Source organism: Henckelia pumila, chromosome 3 (assembly GCF_033568475.1).
Source record: "Henckelia pumila isolate YLH828 chromosome 3, ASM3356847v2, whole genome shotgun sequence".
NCBI classification, from domain to species: domain Eukaryota; kingdom Viridiplantae; phylum Streptophyta; class Magnoliopsida; order Lamiales; family Gesneriaceae; genus Henckelia; species Henckelia pumila.
Window position 1 is genome coordinate 7,788,275 of NC_133122.1, and position 22,619 is coordinate 7,810,893.

General features: G+C 37.3%; 1 protein-coding gene across 1 annotated transcript; it reads left to right on the forward strand.

Moving 5' to 3' along the window:
* The first annotated feature begins 2,005 nt into the window (after positions 1-2,005).
* On the forward strand, positions 2,006-5,450 carry LOC140888040 (uncharacterized). Its single transcript, XM_073295716.1, has 3 exons — positions 2,006-4,530; positions 4,622-4,727; positions 4,818-5,450. Exons 1-3 carry the CDS (start codon positions 2,006-2,008, stop codon positions 5,448-5,450), a joined length of 3,264 nt encoding a protein of 1,087 aa, XP_073151817.1.
* Positions 5,451-22,619: the final 17,169 nt, after the last annotated feature.

Here is a 22,619-nt window from a genome sequence, read left to right on the forward strand (position 1 = left end):
TAGGTGCTCGATCCCTTTCTTCTTCAGCCTCCCACCATCAACCACCGCCGGGAACCGACGCCAACGCCTTATTTCGAAAGCAAAAGGTCTGAATCTCTCTATTTTTTTTTCAATTTAGGTAAAGTGGAATGCATATGTTGCTGCATTTTGAGTTCCGTTTTCTGGTCTTCAAGTGTCAATCTTTGCCTCTTATCTCCTTGTTTTATTGTTTCTTAACCTTTAAAAAAATGAAAATTTAAATGGAGCAAGTTTTTTTCTTGATGTTTCCTCTTTTTTGGTTGGGTTATAGAGTGGCAGTGTTGTGCGTAGAATGTGATGATGGCCTCCTTTTGAACCTCTTTTTGGTGTGTAGTGTGGCCTCTCTTGCTTTTCTTTTTCCCGCTTTTTCAGCGTTACTGTTGGGTCTACTATATAGTTCGATAGCTTCGGAACTGCATTATGCATCTTTACCGGCTTTGTTAGTCAAAAGCAAATTTAGAATATCAGAAAAGGTTGATGATCGATCCCTTTTCATTTAAAGAAGTCCTCTTTTTCTCCTCTTTCCCTTTGTATCTTCAACTTTCTTGTGTGTCTTGTTTTATCTGAACTTGCGTTACTAGTTGGTTTTCAATGTTTTCTTGTTTTGCTTTCATTCACTTATTCTTGCCACTTCCCTCTTCCTGTCTCCCTTCTTTTGGCTCATCTCATACTCTTAGGTCTTGGCTTTGGTTTCATAGTTGAATGTGCTGTGTATGTATGATAGTAGCCGCATTTGGTTAACTTGTCTGAAATCCCCGAATGGATAACACATTTTCCAAATGTAACAAAATACTTCTCTATTGATTCATTCAACTCAAATATTAGCCATCATTAATTTCGTCTTGATTATAATATTTTAGAGATTGAACGGCATGCATTATAAATTTGTGCCTAATTAGTATAAATGCTTGACGATCGGGTGAGTCGTGTGTGTCTCCAGGGGGCATTGAAGTGCTAATTATCCATACTTGTTTGTATGGTTATAACATCTTGTCATGATAGGAAGTAAAGTAAAGCCACCTATTCTATTCTTTTCTATTCTATTCTATTATATTTTATGCCATTGTGGTTAGAAGCAGCTTTGGTCTTTGGTTAGAGAGTTTTTCATGTAGGGGCTTGGGGACAAGTTAAGTAACGTGTAAGGGTTTGATGCAAAATAGAATGGGAAAGTGATACTGAGTACATGACAGTCTGAATCTAGGAAACACTGAAAAAAAGTTACCTATCAATTCGTTTGGTCTTTGGAGTGTTGGATCCCAGCACTGGGACATGCCTGAATCATTCCACAATATAATGCTAGTAAATTATTTTATGTTGCTTTCTTTGCTAAACAATCTACTGTTCTGATAGTTACCACTCCATCTGGTTTTTTTTTTTTGGTTTTCCAGCACTATAGCTTTTGTTGCTTCAACAACAATTTGACAAGTATTTATTATTTCCCCTCTCCTTACACATACAAACAGTACTTATTCTGTTTTACTGATTCAACTTGTGTCGTACAGTATTTAATTTCCTCCTATTAAATTACTTGATTTAAAAAAGATGCAACTTTCCCTTGTAAAACGTAGGTTTACTCAATATGACATGTTATTCCCTTGACAAATTAATATTTTGCATATTATATTTTTTTTTTCTGTTCACTAGTAAAATTAATTTTCAGTTTCTACTTTGCAACCAAAAGTATTCATTCTTGATTTTGAAAACAGTTTCCTGTATTTGAGCTTGGCTCAGTCATATTTGAATTTAAAATTGTTTTCTGGAAATATTCCTAAAATTAGCATTGATTTTTGGAGTCACATTGATGTTTTGCGCTATAGAGGTGGTTGTAAGCCATCCATTTTTAAAAAAATCCATTTGGTTTTAAAAACCAAGTAACTAGTGCTTGAAGTGGAAATCATTCATGATTCTTGTATATTAATCTTTTAGTATATGTTATTATATATAAATTTCATAAATTTAATTGTTTGTTGTAGATAAGTTGTGAATTATGGATAAATCTTGGATTCGCTCGGATAGAAGATCTAAACAGTATGAGGAGGGTGTTGAACAGTTCATCAGCAGTTGTTTGCAAAATATCCATGTTGACCCCAATTTAATTCATTGTCCTTGTTGCAAATGTATAAATCTGAAAAAAGAAACGGTTACGTCCATTCGAGAACATCTTTTTTTTTATGGTTTTAGTCAGAATTATGTCAATTGGATTTGGCATGGCGAGCCTGCCGAAAATGATAGAGTAAATTGGAGTACCAAACAGGATCCAACTGATGATTATCACAAAGACTTTGAAACAACTAATATGTGTGAGGCAGCATACGAGAACTACACAGAAAATCCAGAAGCATTTGTGAAGTTTTTGGAGGACGCAGAGAAACCATTGTACAATGGATGTAAGCGTTACACAAAGTTGAGTGCACTAGTGAAACTATACAGTACCAAAGCAAGGCATGGGATGAGTGATGCTCTATTTTCAGATCTATTAACAGATTTTGGGGATATGCTACCAGATAATCACAATCTGCCATCCTCAACGTATGATGCAAAAAAGACATTGAGTTGTTTGTCGTTGAGTCATGAAAAGATCCATGCTTGTTCCAATGATTGCATCCTTTATAGAAAACAATATAAAGACTGTGTAAGCTGCCCTAAATGTGGCTTGTTGCGTTGGAAGCTAACCAAGAAGAACATTGAGAAGAAAGGTGTTCCTGCCAAGGTGATGTGGTATTTTCCCCCCATACCAAGATTCAAACGTATGTATAAATCTTTAGAGACCTCAAAAAATTTAACTTGGCATAAAGAAACCACAAGAGTTGCTGGTCAGTTACGTCATCCATCTGATTCACCATCTTGGAGGTTGGTTGATCATATGTGGCCCGACTTTGAAAGTGAGCCAAGAAATCTTCGCTTAGCACTTGCAGCTGATGGCATTAATCCTCATAGCAACCTTAGTAGTCGGTACAGCTGCTGGTCAGTCATGTTGGCCACATATAATCTGCCTCCAAACATGTGCATGAAGAGGAAATTCATCATGTTAACTATGCTCATTTCTGGACCTAAACAGCTAGGTAACGATATAGATGTCTACCTTGATGTGCTAGTTGAAGATTTGCAACGATTGTGGGAAGAAGTTGATGGTGTCTATGATGCTTATCGAAAACAGTTTTTCACTCTTAAAGCAGTTTTATTATGGACCATCAATGACTTTCCTGCCTATGGTAACCTTAGTGGATGTACTACACATGGTTATTTTGCATGTCCAGTATGCGGAGAAAATACTTATGCAAAGCATTTGGAAAATGGGAGGAAAATGTCATTTTTTGGTCATAGACGATTCTTACCAGGGTTTCATCCCTATCGGAGGCAAACTAAGGAGTTCAATGGCGTAGAAGAACATGGAGAAACACCTACACCATTATCTGGGGTTATTTTATATGACAAGCTTTCGAACATAAAGTGTGAGTTTGGAAAGAAGATCAGTGTGAAAGGTAAAAAGAGAAAGAAGGAGAAGGAGAATAATGTGGAAGGCAGTACAGAGGAAAATGATTTAGGAGCAACAGATTTCAGAAAATGTTGGAAGAAGAAGTCAATTTTTTTCAATCTTCCTTATTGGAAACACCTACATGTTAGACATTGTCTCGATGTGATGCACATCGAGAAGAATGTTTTTGAATCCCTCATTAATACTTTGATGAATGTTAAAGGAAAAACTAAGGACAATGTGGCAGCTAGGTTGGACATGCTTCAAATGGGAGTTAGGCCTGAATTGAGACCTAAATTTGGTGAGAAAAAAACATATCTTCCTCCTAGTTCATGCTCATTCACAAAAAAAAAGAAGTTACAAGTGTGCCAGTCATTAATGGATATAAAAGTTCCAGAAGGTTACTCATCGAATATGAAGAATCTTTTGTTCATGTTTGAGCTGAAGTTGTCTGGCTTGAAATCTCATGATTGTCATGTTCTAATGCAGTATTTCCTGCCAATACTCATACGTGATGCGCTGACAAAACATGTTAGATACGCAATCATAATATTATGCTTCTTCTTCAAAGATATTTGTAGTAAGGTTATAGATGTAGCCAAGTTAGATAAGCTGCAATCTGACTTGGTTGTTACGCTCTGCTTATTGGAGCAGTATTTTCCCCCTTCTTTCTTTGATGTTATGGTGCACTTAACAGTCCATCTTGTTCGAGAAGTCCGATTATGTGGACCTGTTTGCTTCCGGTGGATGTATCCATTCGAAAGATGCATGAAAGTGTTTAAGAGTTATGTAGGCAGTCGAAAACATCATGAAGGTTGCATTGTTCAGAGATATTCAGCAAAAGAAGCAATTGAGTTTTGTTCTGAATACCTCAATGGAGTTGATCCTGTTGGGATCCCTCAATCAATCCGAGACCCCAATTCAAACATTCCTGGCTTCTTAGCATGTAACACAACAATGACAGTGCGACAAAGTGATATGCTACAAGCACATTTGACTGTGCTGGAAAATACTGGAGAAGTATTTCCCTACATAATGTAAGTTATTGCATTAATACTTAGTTCTGCACTTTTTTTATCTTTCAATATCTGCTGTCTTTTAAAAATTAATGGAAAAATATTTCCACAGTGAACACAAGACCTTTCTGAAATCGATATTTCCGAAAAAAGAGAAAGATAAAAGATGGATACAAGATGCCCACAATAAGAGGTTCATTGACTGGTTTCGTGCAAAGGTTGGGTGGATGAATAAATATTTTTTGAAGCATTTTGCGGTAAGTTGCATCTATTATTTTAATCACTCGTTCAAATTAAATAAATTTCAGTTGGCTGCTGAAATAGACAGCCGCAATGGTGGAACGACATCGACATTGACATGGTTGGCTCATGGACCACGCTCCCAAGTCATCAAGTATAGTAGTTATGTGGTAAATAGCAATTTATACCAGACAAAGGCGCGAGATGATGAGAGAGTTTGCCAAAACAGTGGGGTTTCTCTAGTTGCAAACACCATGCTTGTTAGTAGTTCCAAAGATAAAAATCCTTTGATGGCTGATGTGTCTTTCTATGGAGTGATTGAAGAAATATGGGAGTTGGACTATCATCAATTTCAAGTTCAACTTTTCAAGTGTGCTTGGGTTGCGAATGACAAAGGAGTAATAAACAACGACGAATGTGGCTTCACCTTGGTCAATTTGAACAAAAGAAGGCACAGGAATGATGAATTTGTCCTTGCAAGTCAAGTCAATCAAGTCTTTTATATTGATGACCCAGCAAGAAAAGGATGGTCTATTGTGCTCCCAGTGCCAAATAGGTTTTATGAGGGGGAGGATGATTGTTCGACTAATATTCCCGAGACCCGACCAATTGACAATGTTGTTACTCATGAAATTCTCGTTCATGGAAGATACTTTAGAACAGAACACGAGGGTGTCTGGGAAGCGAACAGAAAAAAATGATGTTTTGCACTTTTATATCATTTTTTGTTATGTATGAGTAAAGACACTCTATGTACTTCAAAAATTTATGTTATGAACTTTTATTAGTTTTATTATTGTTATTATTAATGTTTATGTTATGAACTCTCCTGTCCCTTCCTTATGTTTATGTATATGTTATTATGTCTTTTGTTATTATTTATCATGTTTATGTTTATATTTATGTTATCATTATATGTTAATAGTGGTTTGAATATTCTTATGCAGTGGACAACACATATAATGAGTAAGAGAAGGCAGAAAAATAAAGCTGCAATTGAGGAGATGCATGGATTAAGTGTTGGTAAGACTCGTGAAGATGCAGAGCCACATGCACTTACTAATGGAGAAGAACAAGTAGATGTGCAAAAGAACAAGCGAGGTCGTACAATGATGGCTAAGCAAACTGCTGCTGCAAGATGGGGAAAAAAATCAAAGATTGACTATGATGACTTGGGGCGGCCAACATACAACGCAAATGGGAGGGCACTTCAATCATACATTGGCTCCATTGCTAGATCCATGGTGCCAATCAATATAAAGTCTTGGCCTGATGTTCCAGAAAACATAAAACAGAAGGTTTGGGAAGATATATCGGTAAGTTTATCTTCCAAACATAATAAATATGAACATTAATTGGTTCATTGTTGTATTACTCTATAGATTGACTGTTTTCTTGTCTATACACATAAATTTTCTTTATGGGATTGAATCCATTCGATTCAATCATTCAAATAACATATTTTATTTTCAGAATGTCTTTGAAGTAGCGCCACAAAGCCAGTCAGCTGTGATGAGTTCAGCAGCTCAAAAATGGAGAGATTTTAAAAACAAATTGACTAGTAGATATGTCTGGCCCAACAGACATAATCCTGAAACATTGATTTCTCCACCAAGTCAATATCAGCTACCAGTAGCAGATTGGAAGGCTTTTGTGGATGCCAGACTACATCCATCATGGGAGGTACTTTAAGAATTTCCATGTTTATTTTAATAATGACTAATTTTCGTACTTAACTGAAGTAAATTCTGATATAGATTACTCATGAAAAGCAAAAAGACCGGACCAAGCATTGTAAATATCACCATAGACTGTCTCGAAAAGGTTACATTGGCTTGGAGGCTGAGCTGGTAAGCTTTGAGTCATTCGATTGTCATTTTTTCGTGTATAATACATTGTCTTATTTTTTTGAATATACGTACTTGTATATATTTATCTGTTAATCACATTTGGTGTCCATAATTCTCCTCTATGTTGTTTTTGAAAATATTTTGATAGCCCTTCAGTTAAGATTCTGAATTTTTGAATTGCAGAAGGAAAAAAATATAATTGCCAAAGATGAAGAAGTTGACAGATCAATTCTTTGGCGCAAAGCTCGGGAAGACAAAGCTGGAAAAATTACAAATACAGAGACATAAGAAATCGCTGCAAAAATTGTAAATTTTTAACTTTATCGATTTCCATAATGCCTTCATATATATATCTCTTGGATTGATTTTTTATGTTTATAAATGTAGGATGACTTGTTGGAAAAGAAGGAGAGTGGAGAGTTCAAAGTTTCTGGAATGAATGATGTCCTAACCATTGCATTAGGCAGCCAGGAACATTATGGGAGGGTTCGAGGTGTCGGCGGATTTGTAACACCTCAAGTTTTCTTTAAAACTCCTAGAAAGAAAAGGGAATCAGTCCCTACAACTACGATGGAAATCTCCCAAAAACAGTTGGAAGAGACTAAACTTTTGAAGGAGGAGTTGGAGAAATTGAAGGCGCAGCTTGCTGCTGTTATGCCAATCATCACCGATTGAGCTTCTGAGATGGTAGCATCAAACAAGTCATCCGAAATTCAAGGCCCAAATGCATCCAAAAATCTGAACCCAAAGCTATCTGATTATTTTTAAGGTTTTTATGAATGCGGCCCTCCAGACATGAAGGTTATTTATTACTCGATTTCACATGAATTTAAATTTGGTATAGATTATTTGAGGACCAATTCATAGATCATTGATAATGACTTTAAGCCAAGGGACTGATAAAATAATACATATATATATATATAACAGTGCGTGTGTGGGAAAGGTTACATAGCTCGCCTGTTTTATTTCCCCAAGCGCTGGCTGAAATTCAAATTTGGATGTTTAGTTGACTGGAAGGTTACATAGCCAGCCTGTTTTATTTCCCTTAGCTTAAATAATTGAAGTCAGTTTCAATAATAAGTGCATGTCATATATCACTATATAAGGCCTGCATCATCCCTAACTCCCTCAACCATAATCTGCATGTTGGCCATGGCTTACTTGGTAGCTGTTAGTGCAGTACCAGATGAATCAGTCGACCACTTTGGTTGGCCAAAACCGTGGGTGTACCAAGTTTTCCGGTTCTTGAATTATATATGTATATATGATAATTTATTGTTTTTCAAGGGGAAAAAATGCCACCTTGTCGTGAAAACACGTGGAGATGTGGTGGCATATGGCACAATAGTATCAAGTGGAGGTCCAACTATTACGATTCAAGATCTTCCACTTGGGGAAGAGAACTTCAAGGTGTTGATTGACGTTGTCCTATATGAAGCAGCAGAGCTTCCAATCCCAATGAATTGTGGACCAATAGTCATGAAGGATTCACTTGGAGCCATCGTTGGTTGGCCAAAAGTGTTGGTAATTTTTCCAAGGACAAAGGTATTTTAAAAGATTTATTGAATTATATGTTAGCAATTGTCATATATGTCTCTTGGATAATATTTTACTTTATTCTAAATTGTACGAATATTCTAAATTGTAGAAAGATAAACCTCAACCATTTGCAATTATGGATGTTGCTGGACAGCGTGAAACGTTCATGGAGATTGAAAAAAAGTTACCCATGGCTTGCAAGTATATCTACTCATATGTTGTTAGATTGATGGGCGAAGATGACAGCATTCACATAGAGTTTGAGGAGTCTATGTTTGGACGTTCTCAAAGCCTACGGTTGATTAGAGAAGATATCGTTCCATTTATGGAGATGAGGGAGATAGGTGCGAGATAGATTTTGGTTTACATGGGGTATGTTATGTTGCACTTAATTTTTTTGTTTGCATATTTAATATTTTGTTTGGTTTGTGTCCATTCTATGATAAATTTTTCACCCATGTATGTAATATTGAGTGCAGTCACCTCTACAAATATTTGAAGGAAAAAGACCATACAGATTGCATTTCATTTGTGGATCCTGGACACTTACCTACATGCCCACTTGACAGCGATGGTAGTCACTTGTCACAACATATCTCTAACCAGTTGGAAGCGGTTTGTAGAGACAGCGTATGCCTCATCCCATACAACACTGGGTATGATTTTAGTTCTTTATAAATATATAATGGATACTAGTCAATTATTTTATGTTGTTTCTAAACTCGCAAGTTATTCTTTCAACATCACATTTTTTTAGGTACCATTGGATCTTGACCATCGTCAATGTAGCTGAAAATATGATATATTTGTTGGACTCTACAACAAATAGATGCCGAGACGATGCATGGAAAAAGATAGTGATGAAGTAGGTAGTATATTATATATGCAGTCACTTATACATATGAAAAAAAAAATTACTTGTTACTTTTTAAATGTAGTGGGGTCAAGCTGTACAATGCATCGAGGGGTATTCCTAAATGGCCAGGTTTTAAACAACTGACGGTATGTGGTGTGCTTACGTATGAATGACATTAATTGATAGGGAAATATTATTTGGATTGTGATTGATGCAATTGAGTTTCAATTTTATTATAGGGAAATCTGAAACAAAGTGGTGGTGTTGAATGTGGATATTATGTGATGAGGTATATGAAGGAAATAGTTGAATGTGAAGTTCTACGGGTGGAAACGATGGTGAGTTTCAAATTTTAATTTATGCTCTGCTTTATTACAAAATACGCTTGCCAATTAAGCATAACGTTAGCAATCTGTTAGTGATGGTTTTTATTACCATATGGCAAAAGGAATCACATGTGCTTCTGTTAGTGCTTCTGTTAGTGATGGTTTTTCAGCACTATAGCTTCTGTTAGTGATGGTTTCAGCACTATAGCTTCTGAATCACATGTGCTAAAGGATCGAGCGGTAGTTTGCTGTGTCTCAAGCCCTCCCTTGCCTGGTCTCTTGAGCCTAGGCTTCAATGCACTTGCATGCTTTTACATTTTATTTTTGGCTTGGCTTGATAAATTGGGCATCATATGCTAACACAATCTGCTAAGAATCGATCTTGGCAGCAAAGAGGATCTTGAACAACAGTGTCAGCATGCATATGGATTGAAAAAATCTATTTTAAAGTGTCAGCATGCTAACACAATCTGCTAAGAATCTGTTTATGTTTTGAACAAATCTATTTTAAAGTGTCAATATAATCAATTAATTTCAACAGTGTATGGATTGTATTTGGCTTGGCTTGGCTTGGTTTGATAAATTTTTTGTTGAGAACTGATCTTGGCAGCAAAGGTATTATTGAATAACATTTTTTGTGGCAAGTTTTAAAACCCATAACAATTAAGCTGATCATACATGTCAGCATGCATACCAAATAGGTTGCTTATTCTTTGTTTTGGATTTCAGTTTGCAACTAGTTGCCTTGTTGGTTTACCGTGACATTCCTATCTTTTTTTGAATTTTAGTTTGCAGGATGCGTCAAGAATAAGGCGTACAGTCAAGAACAATTTGATGAAGTTAGAAGTGAATGGAGTGAATTCGTCTACTTGCATGTAGGTGGTTGAATATGTTATTTCAAATTGGGATAATACTTTGTTTTGAGGAAATACGTGTGGATGTGTACATGTTTAGGTGGTTGAATATGTCATTTGAAATTGGGATAATAATTCTTTTTGAGGAAATACGTGTGGATGTGTACACGTATAGTTTTGATAAAACATGTGTGGATATGTGCATATAATTTCGGGTTATTTCGATGGATAGAGTACTTGTTGATTTATGTATGTGTCGTTTTGGGATGGATTTATTAATTATTAGTGTATTTTTAAGTTTCAAAAATATATTTATGGCATTATTGTATCTAAATTTTAATTTATAAAATGTGTTCTATTGCTTCGGCAATTTTAGAATAAACGAAGTAAATCGTTATCTTCTACTTCGTATTTTAATAAAAATACCGAGGTAAAACATATTCTATTACTTCAGCAATTTCATTAATAGACGAAGTATAAGAAAGCATTTTACTACGGTAATATATGAAATCAACGAAGTAAAAGATATTATATCACTTCGTCCGCTAACAAAATTGATGAAGTAAAAGATATTCTATGGCTTCAGTAATTCCTTAATAAGCGAAGTAAAAGATTGAATTAACTTCGTATAAACAACGAAGTATAATCATAGTTTTTACTTCATTAAAATCATTAACTACCGAAGTATAAGTATATTTTTGACTTCGTCAATTATGAAATGAGCGAAGTAAAATATATGTTTTTACTTTGGCATCGGTCCAATTCTGCCTCCAAAAAATGACCAACGACTTCGGTAATTTTTCGTATAAGACTTCGGCGATTCAACGAAGTAAAAACATACCCTATTACTTCACGTGACACTACTTCGGTAAATAAAGGTCCTACGACTTCGGTTATTAACCGAAGTCTTAGGCCATTTTTCTACTAGTGGTCCTCTCTTAGACTCATCCATCGAGAACCTCTTCACGATGGTATCAATGTATGTGGACTAGGTGAGACCAAGCAATCTTTTCGATCTATCCCGATAGATTTGTATTCCCAATACAAAAGATGCTTCACCCAAGTCCTTCATCGAGAACTTACTCGATAACCATACTTTAGTTGATTGCAACATTCCTACATCATTCCCAATGAGTAGAATGTCATCAACATAAAGTACCAGGAATGTCACAGCACTCCCATTGACCTTCTTATACACACATGGTTCCTCAGGATTCTTAGTAAACCCAAACTCTTTGATTGTACCATCAAATCTGAGGTTCCAGCTCCTAGATGCCTGTTTGAGACCATAGATAGATCTCTGAAGTTTGCATACTTTATGCTCACTTCCGATAGATGTGAACTCTTCAGGTTGAGACATGTAAATTTCTTCCTTAATATCCCCATTAAGAAAAGCTGTCTTCACATCCATCTGGCATATTTCATAGTCATACCATGCGGCAATGGCAAGCAATATCCTTATGGACTTGAACATTGCGAATGGAGAAAAGGTTTCTTCAAAGTCAACTCCTTGCCTTTGAGTATAACCTTTTGCCACCAATCGAGCCTTGAAGGTCAGAACCTTCCCATCCGTCCCAAGCTTCCTCTTGTAAATCCATTTGCACCCTATAGGAACAATTCCTTCAGGTGGATCCACAAGATTCCACACTTGGTTCGAATACATGGAATTCATCTCAGATTCCATAGCTTCAAGCCACTTGGATGAATCGGCATCAGACAATGCATCCTTGAAGGTCCTTGGATCACATCCATGGTCAGGCTCATCTTGGCCCTCTTCAAGAAGCAGACCATACCTCATAGGTGGTCTTGAGATCCTCTCGGATCTTCTAGGAGCTTGTATCTCCTCTCTTTGCTGTTCGGGTATGGGTTCCACAATCGTGGGTGTTTCTCGAACTTCTTCGAGTTCTATCATCTCCCATTTCCTATGCAATAGAAATTCCTTCTCCAAGAAGGTTGCATTCCTAGAAACAAACACCTTTGTTTCTTTGGGATGATAGAAATAATATCCAACCGAATTTCTTGGATATCCCACGAAGTAGCATAAAATGGATCGATCATCCAATTTATCTCCTACTATCTGCTTCACATAAGCAGGGCATCCCCATATTCTTAGATAAGAATACTTTGGAGATTTTTCCATCCATATCTCATATGGTGTCTTATCAACTGTCTTTGAATGGACATTGTTCAACAACAGTGCCGCTGTCTCAAGTGCATATCCCCAAAAGGATGGCGGCAACTCCGTGAACCCCATCATAGACCGAACCATGTCCATCAAAGTTCGATTACGACGTTCTGAAACACCATTCAACTGAGGTGTACCAGGAGGAGTCCACTGTGAGAGAATCCCATTCTCCCTAATATACTCTTGGAATTCAGTACTCAAGTACTCAACACCTCGATCCGATCGAAGTGCCTTGATGCTTCGTCCCAATTGTTTTTCTACTTCATTTCTGAATTCTTTGAACTTTTCCAAAGCTTCAGATTTGTATTTCATCAAATACACATACCCATACCTAGAGAAGTCATCGGTAAAGGTAATGAAGTAAGAATGTCCGTGCTTAGTGGTGATGCTAAGTGTACCACACACATTTGTATGGATCAAATCCAACAGTCCCTTGGCTCGCTCCAAATGGCCCTTAAAGGGAATTTTGGTCATCTTTCCTTTTAGACAGGGTTCACAAGTAGTAAGAGAATTAATATCAGACATATCAAACATGTCTTCTCCCACTAGCTTGTTCATCCTTTTAAAAGATATATGACCTAATCGAGCATGCCATAAGTGTGCTGGATTTAGAGTATCTTGTTTTCTTTTGAATGTTGTTGATATCTCTTGGACATTATACATAGGAATATCTTTTAATTTTAAATTATAGAGATCATTTTCCAATTGTCCTGTACCAATTAAACATTCATTCTAGTAAATATTGCAAACACCTTTGCCAAATAAACAAGAATATCCATCTTTATCAAGCATAGAAATGGAAACAATGTTTTTCACCAAATCTGGTACAAACAAAACATCTCTCAAACATAATTTAAAATCATTGTCCAACAATAAGTAAACAACTCCAATAGCTTTGGCTGCAACTCTTGCCCCATTGCCCATCCTCAAGAAGGTTTCACCATCTCTGAGTCTCCTACTTCTTGCCATCACCTGCAAATCATTACAGAGATGTGAGCCACAGCCGGTATCCAATACCCAAGAAGAAGAGTTAAGTGAAATGTTTACTTCAATGTAGAACACACCTTTTCCAGAACCATTCTGGTCAAGATATTCCTTGCAATTACGTTTCCAATGTCCAGGTTTCTTACAGTGATGACAGACGTCATTAGTCTTGTTAGCCTTAACTGGTGTGGCTACCACAACGGGACTCGGAGCTTGCCTCTTCAAGGGCACGTTCTTTTTGGGAGCATGGAAGGAACGCTTCTTTCCCTTCCCATGTGGTCTATTCTTTGAACCAGATGAAGATCCTACATAAAGAACCGGCTTATCTTTCTTGATTGTGGATTCAAACGTAACAAGCATGTTAACCAACTCCTCAAGGGTTGGATCTAACCTGTTCATGTTGAAATTCACCACAAAAGGATCAAATGAGCTAGGCAGTGACAAGAGCAACACGTCTGTGATCAAGATCCATGCTAACGAGTTTCTCCATGAACCCAATCAACTTCAGGCCATGCTCATGGACCGAAGCCCCATCTCGCATGCGCAAAGTGATTAGCTCCTTGACAATCGCATGTCGACGTTGGCGTGTTTGTTCACCAAAGAGTTCTTTGAGATGCAAATGAATGTCAGCAGCATGCTTTGCACTCTCAAAACGTCGCTGAAGCTCATCATTCATAGAAGCCTGCATATAACACTTGGCTTTCAAGTCATGGTCACACCAATCCTTGTAAGTCTGTAGCTCTTCAGGGCTACAATCAGTCGGAGCCGTATCAGGGGGCGACTCATCAAGTGTGTATACAATCCTCTCCGAGTTCAAGACGATTTTCAGATTTCTTAGCCAATCGAGGTAATTTGGACCGGTCAGTAAATGTTTGTCGAGTATAGTAGATATCGGATTGCAAATTGATGACATTGTCAAAACTTGTACTGAAAAATAATAACAGATAAATGTCAATGACTATTTTAAAATATTTAATAAGATATAAAGTGTGGACTTTAACTTTATAAATATTTACTCCCACTGTTTTTGACATTTTTACTACCCTCTAGTAAAAACGGGAAACTCCTTTCCTCAGTAGGTACATAAGGTCCAATTAGCCAATTACGATCCCGAATAATATCAGTCAATCATAATTTCTAAAAGGTAGTTTCCAATTACATCTCCATGCAACCCTTACGTAAACTTTTGTCTCACGCTTGATTAGGACTCAATAAAATGACGTCGTTCATCTTTACGTATCAAGCCTTACCCATCGATATCGAACCTTAATGGACAGTCGCCATGAGTTCCCCCAATAATATAAGCCGATGTCATGGGAGTTTCACGTAGTTCACATCACCATGTCAATGGATGTCACAGCTTTTCGGCATCCAAAACCCCCCAATAATATGAGCCGAGTATTGAATACGGGTAGCGTTCGTCATGCATCCATTGTCGATGGAAGAAATGGAAATTATAAACACATTTATAATTCCCCTTTTCGGGCTTGATATAAATTTTGAATCTAATTCAAAATGAGGGTTTTTTAATTTTGAAAAAGGTCTCATCATTAATTTTAAAGATCGCCATGTTTGATCGTATGTTTGCCGGATTCATGCAACTTTGTTATTATAAAATAATAACGCACATACTAATTAATAAGGATGATCAATCGCCCCAAAAACTATTTGGCCCGTGTGAGCGAAACACGGGCCTAGGTCCAATTCCTAGGGAATGCATGGGATGCAAATGCAACAATTACATAAGCTTCCAATATTTACATGTCTTGGATCTTCATAATTCATCATGGCCCACCATCTTCCAATCTTGAACTTCCGCTATCAAATATTTTACATGAAAATATCCATGGCAAATAGGGATACATCTCATGGGGTGGGAACGGGCCATAAACCAAGCCCACTTTATAATTTGATAATTATTACAACCATTCAACACAAAATATCCTAGCATACACCTAGCAAATTGGTCTTGGGCTTTTAATCATCCTTCATGCACAATATCACATATCATACACCATCAATTAATTATCTCAATAATCAATTGATCAAATATTATATATCTTGGTCCAATCACTAACCACCACAATTATAAAATAAATTAATAAAATAAACAAACACCTTTGTTTACTTTCAAATTAATTTATTTATAATTGAATTTCTTGTAAATCACAATTTACTATAAATAATCAAAGTCACACTTTAACTATTTATTTTATGAGAAAAATCACATATTATAAAGTTTAATTTTTCATAAAAATCATCTATAATATATTTAACAATTTAGGGCCTATGACACATGATATTCCAAAACACCTTTTGAAAAACTCAAGTCGTCATAGTCGTCACCGAAACTCCGTCGCCGGATTCCGGCCAAATTTTTTTTTTTTTTGTATTAAAAATATGGGCCAGCCCACGGCTGCCCCTAGGACACCTTCGGGCAGCCTATGGGCTGCCCGAAACGATAAAAAAAATATTTATAAAAACAGCCCAAAATTGATAAATCTTGATTTTCTCATGCGGTTAGAAATTGACCTCAACATAATATCCAACAAATACTACACAAATGAGTAACCTAGGCTCTGATACCACTGAAGGGGATCGGTTAACTCGTGCCCGAAAACGCAGCGGAAATATAAAATTTTTAACAAAAGAAATCCGAGCACTTGTGTAGTATTCATAAAACTCAAACAACCATAGGGTGTTTAGAATTTTACCTATCAATCTCAAAGATTGATTTATGGCTCAAACCAAGTTGATAAACAACTAGGCTCTTGAAAAGGGTAGACTCAATCTACAAGCTTCCAAGAGCACTCCTTGCTCAAAATGGATTCAACACTTCGAGCCTCCGAATTAGGTCCACGACTAGACGATCTAAATCCGCTCTAAATATGCACTAGAATATTTAGAGAATTTAGCATTGAGATATGATTTTCTTCACCCTCAAAAATGAAAGAAAAATTTGGAGAATATTTTTTGAGAGGGTTCGGCCACTTCAAGTTGGAATGGAATGAATTGTGTAATGTGTGTATATCATCTTAATGGAGAAGAATTGATTAGATACAATTAAAACCATGCATAGAAAAATGCATGACTTGCATGGAAAATTGCATCCAATCTTCCAACCCTTCAAATTCCATCACACACATACATATATATATATTATATATATATACACGCCTTTATATATATATATAAATATATATATTTAAATGGTATTTTGAACTTATTTTAATTAAATATTAAACCTAAACCCATTTAAGTTTAATCAATTAATTAAATTCAACTTGAACTCATTCAAGTACACTAGTAACAATAATTATATAACACTATTTTATTTGAGCTCTACAAGACTCAATAGTGTTTAATTATTTGTACATTAAAATGTCAACTAGTGTTAAATTAATTCAACACTTGAATTAATTAACTAAGTTCAAAATAATAGTTTAGAAAATCACCATTTTCATAAACTAATTATTTTAAGTCAACTTTTAATCTTGGAACACATTCACAAATTAAAAGTTACTTATTCCATTCGTTCTCCAATTTAGAAGTCAAACTTCTAATTTATTTTACTTATAAACTCCTTTATAAGTTGTTCAACACATTGAACTTATTTTAATCTCAACGGGATCTAGAAAGCTAGTACTTGTGTGACCCTCAATGGTTCACTGATACAACTAGCAGTGGGTTCACATCTCCATGTGATTCGGGATCAACAAGTCCCTTATATGAGCATACCCTATATATAGCTCCATTCTTATTGATCAACACATTGATAATAAGAACGTCAGAAAACTCAAGTCTGATAGTACCCAACCAGTCATGTAAACGTCTAGCAGCATCGCTTACATGACTCCCTAGGTATCAAATGATAGTTCCTGCAAGAACCAATCAATTATGGTTAGCGTACAGTACGGTCCCTTCAACTCATATATCCCGACCGATTCGACAACCATTGGTTTATCGAGAGTTGTCATTGAATCAATAACTATGTGTCATGCCGTAGTTGCATCAAAAATGTAATTCAAGAAACTCCTTTCTTAATTACACTTACTCTGATCAGATATTTCAAGCTACGTATGCATGATATAACATAGGACATCCATACCCGTAGGTAAGCGGTGAATCCCCGACTACAATGCATTGACTCCTATATGTTTCGTCACAACACCCAACATTTCCACCTGATGACCCCAGATGAGTCGGTAAACAAGTCAAAGTGAAGCACTAGCATATAGAGTCTCCATGTTGTCCCGGGTTATAAGGACTAATGGTGTACAACCATAAACTAGGACTTCTCCACTCGATAAGTGAGAACCACTTGGAAAATCCTTTAGGGAGGGTTGTTCAGTGCACTCTACAAGGAGCACCTATTTGCATGCTTGGACATCTCCATGTCCCCTACCAATGAAACATGGTACTCACATCGCAAATACTAGTCTCAAGCTCGAGCGGCCTTTATCCTTCTTTATGGCGGCTGAATCGACTAGGAACAGTTTAGAATATACAGTATTCCAAATATGAGTTTCATGATAGTCATCACATGACCATCTCATATTCTTTCTACTATTTGTATATTCAAGGGCTTTATCTATGCAGCTTACATGGGTATAAAGATAAAGATGTGCCAAATTAAATAATGTCAAATATTATTAAAATAAAGATTGTCATACAAGAGTTCTCTCAAGGACCATCGGCCAACACATTGACTCGACGGGCACCTACTCTAACAATCTCCCACTTGCACTAGAGCCAACTACCCATATTCTTCAAACCCATTGATTCGCGATGCTTTTCGAACAATGGTCCTGGTAAAGGCTTAGTTAGTGGATCAGCAACATTATCTGCGGAGGCGACTCTGTCTAACAAGACATCTCCTCTTTCCACAATTTCCCGGATGATGTGGTATTTTCTCAGTACATGTTTGGATTTCTGATGAGACCTTGGTTCTTTTGCCTGAGCAACGGCACCAGTGTTGTCGCAGTACACCGGGACTGGATCAACTCCATTAGGAATAATGCCCAACTCTTGGACGAAATTCCTAATCCAAACAGCTTCCTTTGCAGCATCGGATGCAGCAATATATTCTGCCTCAGTGGTTGAATCCGCAGAGCTATTTTGCTTGGAACTCTTCCAACAAACAGCAGCACCATTGAGCATGAATATAAAACCGGAAGTTGACTTCGAATCATCAACATCGCTTTGGAAGCTAGAGTCGGTATAGCCTTCCAATTTTAGTTCTCCACCCCCATAAACCAAGAACATATTCTTAGTCTTTCTCAAATACTTGAGAATGTCCTTCACATCTTTCCAGTGTGGAAGACCAGGGTTCGATTGATATCTACTTGTAACACTAAGTGCAAAGGCCACGTCAGGACGTGTAGATATCATTGCATACATGATACTACCAATTGCAGATGCATATGGAATGCGTGTCATCGTCTCTATTTCTGCATCATTCTTGGGAGACATGGATTTGGATAGAGACACGCCATGACACATTGGTAGATGTCCTCTTTTAGACTCATCCATTAGAGCACGTTTTACATGTTGGAGAACGCAGCGATCAGATCAATCAGAATTGATACCCGGTGCAGCGGAAGTTTAAAAATTTTATATGGAAAGATTCCATAATGGGTATCAAAACTTTACGATTAAATTGTGTGTGTAAAAATTAAATAACAATTATAAATTTTTACCTCCAATCTCGAATCGAGATTATGGACACCAACAGATTGCTCTGCTCTTGTTGTATATCCCTGGAACTGATGGACGAACTGTTCTTCAATCAGGTCCACGAACGGATATTTAATCCCTCTGATAGATTGCACTAGAAAATCTAACAGAAGTTTCTACGAAGAGAATTAACGAATTTGATCCGTTAAACCAGACTGTAATTCAAAATTCACAGGCTGGATTTTCCCGAGTAGAGAGGGAGGGGGGCGGCCACTGTCAGAGAAAAATACTAGGTTTTTTCGAAAATTTGTGACCTGTTGTTTGTAATTTCTGTACTACAATAACTTATTTATAATGTAGGCCGCTAACAGCTTAGGGCCCATTAGTCATAAGTTCAAGCCCGACAAGCAAAGCCCGCATGTTCAGAAATTAATATAAAATTCATCATGACTCCGATTGATAAACCGATTTCACCAATGTGTACAGAAACCATTTCTGCACCTTTTAAAGTCAAGATAAATTTTTCTGAATCCGAATTCAGTGATTTCCAAAAATGCCCATCCCTATGTCATTTTAGGAAATCTTACTCCTCTACTCTTAAATAAGAAGTCCAACTTCTTTGTTCATTAAATTTAACTCTTTAAATTTAACTATCTCAACGGGGATTAAAAATCCATTACTCTGTGTGACCCTCAATGGTTCAGGGATACATCTAGCCGTGGGCTAACAACTTCTTGTGACTCGGAACAACAATTTCCGACTTGCCCATCGAATCATGGTAAGAGCGCCTAGCAACATCGCCCCATGATTCCCTAGGTATCACTGATAGTGCCTGCAAGAACCAATAGATTTTGGTTAGCGTACAGTATGGTCCCTTCATCCATATATCCCGATCGAATCAACAACCATTGGTAAATCGAGAGTCGTTCGAGATTCGATAACTATGCAATACATCTTGAAGATCAAATAGTGACATCGCATGTGCTACTAAGAAACCATTTCTTAAAACACATCATGTACTCTGGCCAGAGATTCGTCACACTAATATCTCCTCAGATCGCATAGGATATCCACACTCGCAAGTATGTGGTGAATCCTTGACAACAAAATATCGACTCATATATGTGTTGTAACTGTACCCAATCCCGACACCTGATGACCCCAATAGAGTCGGTAAACGAGTCAAAGCACAGTACTAGCATATAGAGTCTCAATGATGTTTCAAGTAGTAAGGACTAATGGTGTACAACCAAAACCGCGGACTTTATCCACTCGATAAGTGATAACCACTTGGAAAGTCCGGATAGGGTAGTTCGATCATTCATCATATAAATATCCATTTGCATGCTTCGAACATCTCTATGTTCCCTACCAATGAAACGTGGTACTCTGCATCGCAAATGCTAGTCTCAAACTCGAGCGATCCTTATCCTTATTATCGGATGACTCAATCGACTAGGAACAGTTTAGAATATACAGTGACTATAAGATGTGTTTCATGATAGACATCTCCATGTTCTACCACATCTTACATACACTATAGTATATTCAAGGTCTTTATCAAAACAACAATAGTATATCACAATATAATAATATGAAGAAAGATAAAGTCATTGCCATTAATAAAAGTGTAAATTATATTAAACAAAAGATTGTTTATACAAAGAGTCATCAAAGCCCTTAGCCACAAGTTGGCTCACCGAGCACCTACTCTTTCAATCTCCCACTTGCCCTAAAGCCAACTAGTCATACTACGTAGACCCATTGCTTCGCGATGTTTGTCAAATAATGGTCCTGGCAAGGGCTTAGTAAGTGGATCAACGATATTGTCTGCAGAGGCCACTCTTTCTACAGTGATGTATCCTCTTTCCACAATCTCCCGGATGATGTGGTATTTTCTCAGTACGTGTTTGGATCTTTGATGAGACCTTGGTTCCTTTTCCTGAGCAACGGCACCCGTGTTGTCACAGTACACCGGGACTGGACCAACAACTTCAGGAATGACGCCCAACTCTTGGACGAAATTCCTCATCCAAACGGCCTCTTTAGCAGCAGCTGATGCTGCAATGTATTCTGCCTCAGTGGTGGAATCCGCTGTGGTGTCCTGCTTGGAACTCTTCCAAGAGACAGCACCGCCATTGAGCATGAACACAAATCCAGAGGTTGACTTCGAGTCATCCACGTCACTTTGGAAGCTAGAGTCGGTATAGCCTTCCAATTTTAGTTCTGTTCCTCCATATACCATGAACATATTCTTAGTCCTTCGTAAGTACTTAAGAATGTCCTTCACGGCTTTCCAATGCATTTGACCGGGATTAGCTTGATATCTGCTCGTGACACTCAGAGCAAATGCTACATCCGGTCTGGTAGATATCATCCCATACATGATACTACCTATGGCTGACGCATATGGTACATGTGTCATTTTTTCTATCTCTTCATCAGTCTTGGGACACATAGACTTGGATAGAGAAACTCCATGACACATGGGTAGATGTCCTCTCTTGGACCCATCCATTGAAAACCGTTTCAATATGCTGTCGATGTAGGTTGATTGAGTGAGTCCTATCATTCTCTTAGATCTATCTCTATAGATCTGTATCCCTAGAATATAGGATGCCTCACCCAAATCCTTCATCGAGAATCTACCTGATAACCATATCTTTGTTGACTGCAACATCCCTACGTCATTCCCAATGAGTAGGATGACATCAACATAAAGTACTAAGAATGTCACAGCATCCTTAACTACTTTCTTGTACACGCATGGTTCCTCCGGGTTCTTGATGAAACCAAAATCCTTTATTGTTTCATCAAATTTCTGGTTCCAACTTCTTGATGCTTGTTTTAGACCATAAATTGATCTCTGAAGCTTGCATACCTTATGCTCGCTTCCCATGGATGTGTACCCCTCAGGCTGCTTCATATAGATTTCTTACTTAATGTCTCCATTAAGAAAAGCAGTCTTCACATCCATTTGCCATATCTCATAGTCATACCAAGCAGCTATGGCAATAAGGATTCTTATGGACTTGAACATTGCAACTGGTGAAAAGGTTTCATCATAGTCAACTCCTTGTCTTTGAGTATAACCTTTCGCCACCAATCGCGCCTTGTAGGTCAATACCTTACCATCAGGCCCAAGCTTTCTCTTGTAGATCCATTTACACCCTATTGGAACAATTCCATCGGGAGGATCTACTAAAGACCAAACTTGGTTTGTATGCATCGAATCTATTTCCGACTGCATAGCTTCAAGCCATAAATTTGAATCCGCATCAGAAATTGCTTCCTTGAAGTTTCTTGGATCACATCCAACATCGGGTTCATCTTGATCCCCTTCAAGAAGAAGACCATATCGAATAGGAGGTCTAGAAGTCCTCTCGGATCTTCTAGGTACAGGCGTGTCTATCAATGGTTCCTGAGGTGTAGGATCGTTATTTTGTATTTCGGGTTCTTCTCGAATTTCTTCGAGTTCCATCATCTCGCCTTTCTTATCCAATAAGAACTCCTTCTCCAAGAAGGTGGCATTCCTTGAAACAAACACCTTTGTTTCAGCAGGATAATAGAAATAATATCCGATTGAATTCTTCGGAT

What these genes read in the sequence shown, in the direction of transcription:
- LOC140888040 (XM_073295716.1), top strand. Translation starts at nt 2,006, where the DNA reads ATGGATAAATCTTGGATTCGCTCGGATAGAAGATCTAAACAGTATGAG. An exon ending in GAAGTATTTCCCTACATAAT is followed by an intron (nt 4,531 to 4,621) that starts GTAAGTTATTGC and finishes ATATTTCCACAG; the next exon opens with TGAACACAAGACCTTTCTGA. An exon ending in TTGACTGGTTTCGTGCAAAG is followed by an intron (nt 4,728 to 4,817) that starts GTTGGGTGGATG and finishes AATAAATTTCAG; the next exon opens with TTGGCTGCTGAAATAGACAG.